The following is a 10953-nucleotide window of genomic DNA, read 5'->3' on the forward strand; positions in this document are numbered from 1 at the left end:
TGTCTCCTTATGTTACCCAGGCTGATCTCTAACTCCTGGGTTCAGAGATCCTCCTGCCTTGGCCTTCCAAAGTGCTGGAATTACAGGCCTAAGTCTCTGCACCCAGTTGAGGTGGGCTTTTCTACTTAGTATCATTCCCTGGAGATTCATGCTAATTGTTGCACTTGTCAATAGGTTGGTTTTTGGTTTGTTTGTTCTTAATAATATTCTATTTATGTACCATAGATTGTTAAGCTATTCACCCACTGAAGGATATCTGAGTGGTTTCTAGATCATTGCTATTGCTTATAAAGCTGTTATGAACACTCATGTCTAGGTTACTGGTCTCATTTTTATTATCACCATATGCTGGAAATTCTGCCATCTACTGGAGTAGACTATTCCCAACTTGTTTCCTGCCTAGTACATCATGCTCTCTGCCACAATTGCTGCTGATACCATTATCAATACTGCTGCTGGTGTTACTGGTATTGAAACTTGGACAGTCTTCCCTACATTGGAGAGTGGTAGAGAGACAAGAGGGCATCTGCAGCCGCAGCTCTGCCATTAAGAGAACGTGGGCTAATCCTTAACCAGACCCAAGTGTGTCTGCTTCTCTCTTCATCTGCCCCCTTCTCTGCCTGTTAACCAATACACTCCTTATTTTCCAATCCAAAATTTAGAGGGAACTAGTTTGCTTGGCTTAGCTAATATACTGACCGGCTTACAGGTTTAAAATCCATCTATGGATAAACCATCACTGGGTCAGGTGCTCATGCCTAATGAGAGGAGGGGAATTCCTCCCAGGTTAAAAGTCCCTGTCTCTCTCCTCCAGGTGGATTTTTCCCCCCTCTGGGGTCCCCTTCCACCCTCGTGGAAGCTGCTTTTCGTCTCCTAAACTCCATCTCTCTCTATTCCCTTCCATTCAGTGTGGAAGCTGTCTTTCCTCTCCTGGATTCCATCTTTCTGGATTCTCTCACTCAGTGTGAGAGGAGATTTCCTTCTCTGGTTTTCCCCCTCTGGGAACACTTCTCACTCATATGAGAGCAACTTTTCTTTCTATCAGTGTGAAAGATAGCTGTTTCTTTCTCTCTTCTCCTTTTTCTCTCTCTGCCTAAATAAATCACTTTCTGCAAACACCTTTTGAGTCTGGTATTTACTTTACGAGCGCACTACATCCAGCCTTAATCTTTGCTTTGGTATCTGATATAAGAAAGACTTCTGCCACAAAAAGTCACAAATTTTTCTCCCGCTTTTTAAAAAAACTGTTATCAAAAATAGATAACTATTTTTACTCAAACTTGGAAAATATAATCCTGGGCAGCCTAAGATTAATGTAAGAATGTAATGATGAAAACAGGTAGTAATAATATGTTCAATGACTCTTAATTAAGTAACACTCAACTTGGAAAGAAAAGCAGAAAAGTACCTTCACTAGAGTAATTGTAATCAGAGGTTGCCATCATTTAGGCAGCATACGGGTACTTTACAAACATAAAATTCGAGCATTACAAAAATCCTTTGAATACCCTAATTTTACAAACTTAAGTTCCTCAATTAAAAACAACAACACAACTGCAAGTTGACAAATAGGACAAAATCCCTTGCAAAAAATAATCATTAAAAATGAGTGGTTACAGAATATGTTTTTGCACTGATTTTCAAAAATGAAATTTTGTGTTAAAATCATAAAATAAAAGGCATAAACCAGAAGCTATTATATAGTAATGGTAAATACTGGATTGAGGCTGCTATTTTAATGGTAGTTATTCTGCATAATATGCATAATATATTTATATGGTCCCATATTCATTTGTCTTCTCCATTTCTCCTATTTAGAATTTTTTTCTTTTTTTTGAGACAGTGTCTCGCTCTGTCACCCAGGCTGGAGTGCAGTGGCATGATCCCAGCTCACTGCATCTCCTAGTTTCAAGCAATTGTCCTGCCTCAGCCTCCTGAGTAGCTGGGATTACAGGTGCGTGCCACTCCACCTAGCTAATTTTTGTGTTTTTAGGAGATAGGGTCTCACCATGTTGGCCAAGCTGGTCTTGAACTCCTGACCTCAAATGATTCACTCACCTCCCAAAGTGCTGGGATTACAGGTGTGAGCCACCTCACCTAGCCATTTCTTCTATTTAGAATTTCTAAGAGCAAGCAGAATGTCATTTTTCTAACTATTAAATGATTATCCAGAAGCAAAAGTACAGTGCAGGAAGATAATATTTATTATATTTTAACCAGAAACAGAGCAGATAGCAAGTTCACAAGATGCGAATTTTTTTTTCTTTCTTAAATCAGGCTTCAACAATAATAAAAAACAAGTCTGCATATATATTTTGGTCACTATTATAATCTTCAAGGGCATGAAAGCCAGCAGCATAAAGAAACATGAAAAATGACTGAGAATTTTTGATGTTCCCAAAACAAAGATCACTGCATCAAACTCCTTTATTTTGTTAATATTATTCTTAAACATTGAACAGTTATTATTGATATTCAGCAAAATATCAAACATGCATGTAGTATTCCTACAAGAATATTGTCTTAATATCATCAATATTAACACTAAGCTTATTCCTCCCCAAAATTCAATGAGTTATGGTTCCACTCTCTATATGTATTAGTGTTTGTGGTAATATGCAAAACTGATTTCGTTTTCAAGGTTAAGTAGCAAATTGACTTTGCATTTGGTGGCCAGCTGTGTACCCTAATTTTTCATCTATTTTCTTAATAAATTTAATTACATTTCATAAGCCCTGAGATAACCTGCTAATGATTGTTTACTTTTAATCTATATTTATTCCACTCAATTTGAACCCCAGATAATAAGTCTTTAAAATTATTTACAGATGGTTTTAACTAAAGCAATGATAAAACGTACTACTTATATAAATAAGACTGATAATAAGGCCTTTAACTAAGAGTTGCATATTTTATATGCACTTTTAACTTGTTAGGAGCAACTCTTAAAATTATATCTATAATTCTGTCAGAAAGTAATAAGTGCTTTTCATTTTGCTTACTTCTATATGTGTGGCCAGATTCATTTTCTTTTTCCTCCCTTGTAAAACAACTATTTTTTCCTTCTCCAAATATTAATACTTGTCTTCCAACTGAACAATTGCTAAAAGGAACTTAGCATTTGCACAGCACATTGATAACTATAGTGCTTAGCAGATAAATATGCCCATAATAGGCATCTGATAAATGTTTGTTCCACATGGAATGAGTGAATTGTAAGGCAGCTGTTTGAGTCACATACTCTTCATTCTATACTGTAACTAATTTTGTTTAACTAGGAAATTCAGTTTAACAGATTTAATTCACCCTCAAGTGTAAATCCAAAAAATTGAAATTAAAAGCAAATTGATTTGCTAATTCTCAGAAAAAGTAAACAAGTTAATCATAGTTGTTACTACACTACTAGTTGATTTAAAAAAAAAAAAAAAGAATTACTTTCCACTAAATATTATGTACAACTCAGTGAGGGGAAGAAAGTTTGAAAAAACTAAAAGATGTTAGCTAATTATCATTTTTTTCCACATTTACCCTTGTAGATTTTTTGTTCATATATTTATTTCTGTTAACTTCTCTAGCTGAAAGAGAATTTTATTATCTGAATGGAGTATCCCATCACCTTAGGTACAAAATATTAGTGAAAAGCTGGTGTAAATGTAAGATTGTATTTTTATATCATATCATGTTTCTGCATTTATATTTTGCTAGAATTCAATTTTTTTATTTATATGATATTGTATAGAGAATGAGATAATCTGCCAATAACTATGATATTGCTTGCTTATAATATTTAGTTTTTGTTGGTAGCTCTAAAGCATATTGCACGCTTGTCATCTAGCACACTAATAAATAACTATTACTCTTTTTTTGAAAGGATACACTGACAAATTCTTAAGTTAATGGCTTTAGCCCAACATTTTTAGTCAGTTAAAGAACAATAGCAATGGCAAAAACATTGACAATACAGTTCATGGTACGGTTCTCCCATCTTACAGTACAGGTTCCTGAAACACAAATAAAAGGATTTTGAAATACCAGCAAAACATAAAAATTATCAGGGAATATATATATATGGGGAATATATATCAGGAAATACATATATGATCAGGAAATATATGTATGTATATATTATATATATGCACATTTTTCACGTTTTAATATTTTATTTCCTTCAACCTGTTAAGTCTTCACATTTCATATCAGTCTGAAGGTATACTTGTTACTAGATACAAAGCAATACTGTTGATAGTCTTTTTAGAATTTAATTAGAATTAAATATTTGATTAAAAAGGGCAGTTTGACTTTGCTAAAAGTTGGATTTTGTGTAAATCAGCTTAAGGTCTCTTACCATCAGATGTGGTATCCCAAAAACAGGAGCTGGCGGTGTGAAAGCCATATGCACTCTTCTGGACCACTGCACAGGTCACTGCAAATAAAGTTACAGAATGAGGACACTTACTGACAAAGGGAAAGAGAACCAAAGTCAAAGTGTGTGAGTTCAGAGCTCTACAAGCTGTAAAAAATTAAAAGAAAATAAAATACAGAAAACAAAGCATTCAGCAAATAGATTGAAAAAATAAAAGACTATCGTCTTATGTACCATCATGATTTTGACCCCATTAGATTCAGTTGGGTTTTTTTTAAACCAATGTCATTACCGTTGGTGATTGTATTGCAGGAAAAAATATCAGTCAAATTCTGTGTTTCGTACCATGGGCAGGATTCAGACACAGAAATGCAGGAAATATTCCACTTTATAAACAGTTGCTGTGTTGAATTTCTTACAGGTAAAGAGGCATGGGACTACTGAAAGAAAGAGTTGGGCTAAGAGGGTTTCAGTGGAAAGAGAGAACTGATGCAAATGCAAAGGGTGATGCTACCAATGACAAGTAGCTGAAACTGTCTTTGAGTAGTGAAAGATCTTCATCTTTTAAGTATTATTATAGACTATCTTTGAACGAGTAAATCAGAAGTCCTTTATATCCTGGTAGTATCCAACTTAAATGTCTATTGCTCATATACCTTCTCAAAATTCAGAGACAATCACAATGACAAAGTCAAGTGAACTAGTGAGGAAGGATACTGATACTTACCAATATATTTATAAGCTTTTCCCAGCTTCACCAGATGTGTTAAGGACTGTTCCACTATACTTGCAGTCCACTGGTTGATGTTGTTGTGATTATAATCTTCACCACCTAAAACCCCATCTACACACTAAAACGGCAAAAGACAGTTAAATTAGCCAAAAAGAACAATTTTTATACAAATTGTAGTAAATATTTATTCAAAACATAAAATATACTTATAGCTCAGTGAGGCATCTTAGAAAATATACACTTGGTAAATATTGATTATGCATTGTCTCTAATTGCTTAAGGGTTTTGAAAGAGTTTCCACACACATTATCTCAGTCTATGAGACACTATGGGCCATATAAAGATAAATATGTCATGGCTTCTGTGTAAAGAACTTAATCTAGCAGAGATGCTAATAAAAAAATTCTAATATCTGTAGCACAAGGAAGACTAATGATAAATTATGTCATAAAAAATTATGGTGGGGAAATAAAAAGGTGATATCAATTGGTTACCAAGTGGCTTTGAAACAGCTGGGATTTGAACTAGAGTTCACACGCTAGAAACATAGGCTGGGACTAAATTACAAACATAATTCTTAAGTATACTAATTATATTATCATTCATACCATGTGATTGCTTAGCTGTGAAACAACTAGCACACTTGCCACTGAAAGTAAATAAAGATGCTCTCGAAAGAGAAAGTCAAATATTGTAATTTCCCATAATCTTTAATTTCACCCACTTCTGACATCTGATTACAAGCACTGGCTCTAGTATCACAATCCTAGGCTTTAAGGCCTACTTTGACACGTATCTGCTCTGTGACCTTTAGCAAGTGACTTAACCCCTTCAAATCCGTATTTTATTAATCCTTATAGTAAGGATAACAGCATCATCTTATCAAGTTGTTGTTGGGTGGAAATGAGACAATGAATACCAAGTGCTCAAACAGTGACTAGCACAGCATTAGCATGTAAATGATGTTAACTACTATTATCATATTGCTGCTGTTATATTTTACATTTGAGTGATAAAGCCAAGATACTAAAGCACTCATTTAATTCATTTTTAGAATCTAACACACACATGCAGCTTCATTTACTATAATTAGACTCATTTAATTCATTTTTAGAATCTAGCTTAATAATACACACATACACACACATGCAGCTTTATCATTAGACCACAGTAAAGATTTATAAAGGCACTAATACAAAATCTTAAGTTGGGTAGTATAAAATCTTCATTAATGATAAAATATAAAAGGAGAAATTAAATGTTTTAGAAGCATTGACAAAAGTAATGTGGCTCAAATTACTCTCCTAGAAAGCTCAATACCATGACAAAGTAGAAAGGGCAGTGGCTTAAGGATCAGGGGAATAGGATTTTAATTCTGGCTTTATCATTACTAAGCTGATGACCTTTGGACAAACCTATTTCTCTCTTGTGATCACCTTTCCTTAAGGATAAAGTAAGAGCACTCATTTTTCTTTCAGGTTATTTAATAGGACCACTCCAAGTTTTGCTCTAAATAGCAGAAAACGCCATGGGGTGTGGGTGCCACTGTAAATAGCCCTGCTAATTACTGTTAATTAACATTTAGCCTAATTAATTATATTAACATGGAGGCCCACTAGACAATGCAGTCCTTAAGCACCTCTGTATTCTCAGCACCAAACTCAGGCCCTGGGCACTTAGCAGGTATTTAATAAATGTTTGTTGTTGAAGCAATGTTGGTTTTGATATACTCTCTGGGTATCTTAAATTAAATACACTTTAAGGTCCAAGTCAATTTCATCTGTAGCTCACTTTTTCTTTGAAGGTTTTTTGAGGAAGCAATTTCTACTCCTAACAATAAAGAAAATGCATGCGTATTACTGATAAATGAGTGTCCCTGAGTTCAGCAGGAAAAACATATTAGCATAGGGGTTCAGGGCAAGAAATCAAAGGAAAGAAAATAAGATCAGTAAGGAAATCAGAAATAACTGCTGAAATTATATAATCATCTAGGAAGTGCTAAAATGTTTTAAAATGCTGCTCATTCTCAGGCCTTTCCAATGTCTCAATGGAAATGTTTCAGTGGCAGAACACTGGTTCATGGAAAGAGGAAAGAGGATAGATATGTAGCTGCAAATAACCTGTAGCAAAGCTGAGTGTCTTTGCAGTCTCATACTTCATATAAAAATTCAAGAAAAGCTTGCTTTTAACTACATAATGCATCAGAGTTTTTTTTTTTAAACTGTTTTCACTTAAATTACTTATATTACTTAACTCCGTCTCACAAATATTCAAGGAAAACTGATGCTCTAAAATACATCCAGTGACTTCTAGCATCACCTGGCCACTGCCAAGTGTGTATTTCCCAGTTGAAAAAGCATGATTCTTTTAATTTGATACAATATTAAAGTAACAGGCATATGGTTTGAAAAACCCAGTGGAACAGAAAAGCTTAGAATGAAGAGTCCCCTCCCCACCCTTTCCTTTCCCATTCCCATTCCCATTCCCCAGAGGAAACCCATCAGTGTACGACCATTTTTATTTCTTCTAAAGGTTACTTACATATCTCCAAATAATGTTTATGTCAGTATTTCTTGATTTATGAATTATAGGCGACATCCATAACTCCTACTATGATAGATGAAAATTAGGTTCCCTCAGACTACCCGCCCCCTTCTCTCAATATAGTGAAATCACAATTTTTTTTAACTTAAATATATTTATACTGTTAGAAACTTGTTTCCTTTCCACTCTGGGTGTTTTCTTCCACACAGAGGATTGTTCTTTAACATTACTGGCCTCTTGTCCTGTCAGTTATTCCTCCCTATCGAGGTGGAATGAGTTACCTGGTTGGTGGGTGATAACCATTGTTTTAACATCTCATTTGGCAGAGCCAGCCTCCCAAATGTGTTGAACTTGGGCTTTAGTTTCTCCTTCCCGCTCCACCCAAACCAATGAAAGGCACCAGCCTGAACATGTGTTTCTCTCTGCTGACTAAAACTTTCTCTTGGATGCCTCTTCCCAGGGCTGAACTGAATGAGAGTTAGCAAAACAATCTACAATCACCAACCTAGTTTTTATCAGTAATAAAGGTGATATTTTGTTCTCTTTCTATTGGCTCTTTTTTTCTTTTCGTTGACTCAGAACTTAAGCAAGGAAGAAGGCACTATCTAAATGGAATCCCAAATAACCCAGCATTCTTTCTTTCATGTTCCATCAACCAAGGACAGTCTTTCCTGACTTTCCACTTTGAAAATTAAGATCACTCCCTTCTCATTACCTCCAGTCCCTCTTCCACCTCCCAGTTTCCCTCATTTGTGGTTTTGCATTGTAAAGGTATCAGAAATCTTTGCATTATACTTTTAATAATTAAATATTCCTGGGCTACATAGATAGAATGCATAATTCTGAACTATTAAAATATGGCAAGATTTTCAGGTGCCTGTCTAGAACTTGAGTTAATTCTAGTTGTATAAGGCCAGACTTTGGTCAGGTGTTAAAAAATACCTTACCAATACTGTAGTCTGTATGTGATACCTCTAAAATAATGAGAGTTCCGTTGCCAGAATTAATTCCCAAGGATAATTTCTTTTCTATTTGCCTAAAAGGAGTTTCAAATACTTTTCTTAAAATTTTGATTTACCATCATATCAATGTTTAAAAGATGTTAAGTGATCATTTTTCCTATTATACTGGGCAAAAAACGTGTACATGCCCAAAGGCAGATATTTCTAGGACTTTTGTTATCTATTTTATAAAATATACATATACATTATACATGTGCTTTGTAAAAGTCTATATGTGTGTACATATATATACACATACATATACTTTTACAGCATTAACATTTAAAATAATGTTTGCCTTCTGGAATAAAAGTTCTTTAATCCAAAAGACAGGGCATCATTTTTAAACCAGTTTGCTAGACTAAGAAAATCCTTAAACATCTCTTTCAGAGTAAGCACCAAGATGCCGACAGCACACAAAAAAACATAGAAGCACCCCTATAAAGAGTTAGTGGATATTTAAAATCTTGTTCTTGGCCGGGTGCAGTGGTTCACACCTGTAATTCCAACACTTTGGGAGGCCGAGGCAGGTGGATCACCTGAGGTCAGGAGTTTGAGACCAGCCTGACCAATATGGTAAAACCCTGTGTATACTAAAAGTCAAAATAATAGCTTTAAAAAATCTCGACCAACACAGCAAGCTTCAGGAGAAACAACATGTATAACTCACCTCTTTGACAATATTGTGGGCTTCCTCAGCATTGAAGCCAACCTAAAGGGAAAACAAAAGGTAAAGCTGCTTTAAACACAGACTTGTAGATATGACACTACACAGAATACCCTAGGCTGGCCTAGACAGGTGGTAGTGACAGGAGGCCACAGTAATAAAGAGCATCAGGTCTACAGAAGGGGCCAATCTTGCCCCTAAACACTTAAAAACACTGAATGCTTTCCCTGCCTACCTCCCTGGAGATTGACTCATGAGGTCTGGGGTAGAGCCTGCAAGTCTAAATTTTTTTTAAAAAAAGTGCTTTATAGTGGTGATCCTAATGAACATCCTAGATTAAGAATTATTGTATTGTAAAACTCAGGAAATAAGCAAGAAGTGGCTATAAAGAGGTTATGTGTTATAAGAATATAGAAATAGTTTCAGCTAAGGGAAAGAATAAAGTGGTCCATAAGAAAAGAATGCTTAATAGATTTTCAATTTTGTTTTTAACTTATGCTAGGCCAAAATTCCTAGGCAAAAATATCTTTCCTAAATTAAAGATGATGAAAATACTTGATAACTCGAGATTAACTTTACTTTAATGCTATAAAGTGGTCTGACAACTTAGTCTTTTCTTTGAAGTCTCCGTCGATAGCAGGAAGATAACAACTGACATCATGGGGTTCTGGTGAGGGCTGGGAAAGCCTGAGTCAGTAAGCAATGCTTGTAATCCATAAAGCGCCTCCTTCCAGCCCACCGAGGCAAGAGTTACCGGGAGTGGGAGTGGCAGTGCCACCAGGACCCCGACACCGCGATCGACGGGGGCTGCAGCACCTGCCCTTGAGGACACCAAGGGGCTGAGGAAGCAGCGGGAAGACCCGTTTTCGAGGCCTGCCAGGTAGAAGGGCGGCGCCCGCCACCCCATGCCCACTCCTAGTACCCAAGTTAGGCCTCGTCCTCCCAACCCTGACCCAACCCCACCGTCAGATCCGCGCCCTCCTGCCCACCCCTGCCACCGCGAATCTCAGGACTTCTGGGTGGGGATAACGAGTCGGGCGGGGCGGATCCCAGGCCCAGGGGAGAGGACCGGGACTCGGAGGACGCCGCACCCAAACTCTTGGGGCCGCCCATGCTGGGAGACCACCCGACAAGAGCCCCGCGCAGAGGAAGGCGGGAGCGGGGGGCGCTTTCAGGTAGCCAAGGGGCGGTACCTCGTCGCAGTGGCGATGGTACTCCTCCATGGTAGCGCCGGCTCTCCCTGGGGGCGGAGCGACGCGCCGGTGGAGCACCGCGGCCGCGCAGTGGCCTCCGGGGAGGCCCCACCCCCGTTTATGGCCTAGGGCCTTTCCCTACGCAATCCCCGCCTTTGTGTCGCAGTGGCGTTACCTAGCAACGCAGGGCTAGCTCCGGGCAAGGCGTCACGTCAGGCCACGCACCTCTTCCTTGCTTCCTCTGCCCTTTCTGGAAACAAGGGATGAATGTTAAAAAACTGGGAATGGCACCAGTGTTGATCAGATGGGGTAACGTAGTGGCAGTTAGTCTAGACTCCACACTATTGGTTGAGTGCCCACTGCTGTGATTATTTGCATGTATTTGTCCATTCACCATCATCTGGCACACAAAAGTGTAGTTAATGTCGTGATAAACCAGCCACTTTGATTTG

At 37.4% G+C, this 10953-nt stretch overlaps 1 protein-coding gene across 1 annotated transcript; it reads right to left on the reverse strand.

The window, feature by feature from the left end:
- Nucleotides 1-2181: 2181 nt before the first annotated feature.
- Nucleotides 2182-10601, reverse strand: DYNLT3 (dynein light chain Tctex-type 3). Its single transcript, XM_003924054.2, has 5 exons — nucleotides 10502-10601; nucleotides 9312-9353; nucleotides 5091-5214; nucleotides 4346-4423; nucleotides 2182-4001 (listed from the first exon to the last, which is right to left on the reverse strand). The coding sequence occupies exons 1-5, from the start codon at nucleotides 10529-10531 to the stop codon at nucleotides 3925-3927; spliced, it is 351 nt and encodes a 116-aa protein (XP_003924103.1). The 5' UTR covers nucleotides 10532-10601; the 3' UTR covers nucleotides 2182-3924.
- Nucleotides 10602-10953: the final 352 nt, after the last annotated feature.

Source organism: Saimiri boliviensis, chromosome X (genome assembly GCF_048565385.1).
Source record: "Saimiri boliviensis isolate mSaiBol1 chromosome X, mSaiBol1.pri, whole genome shotgun sequence".
In the NCBI taxonomy this organism is placed as follows: domain Eukaryota; kingdom Metazoa; phylum Chordata; class Mammalia; order Primates; family Cebidae; genus Saimiri; species Saimiri boliviensis.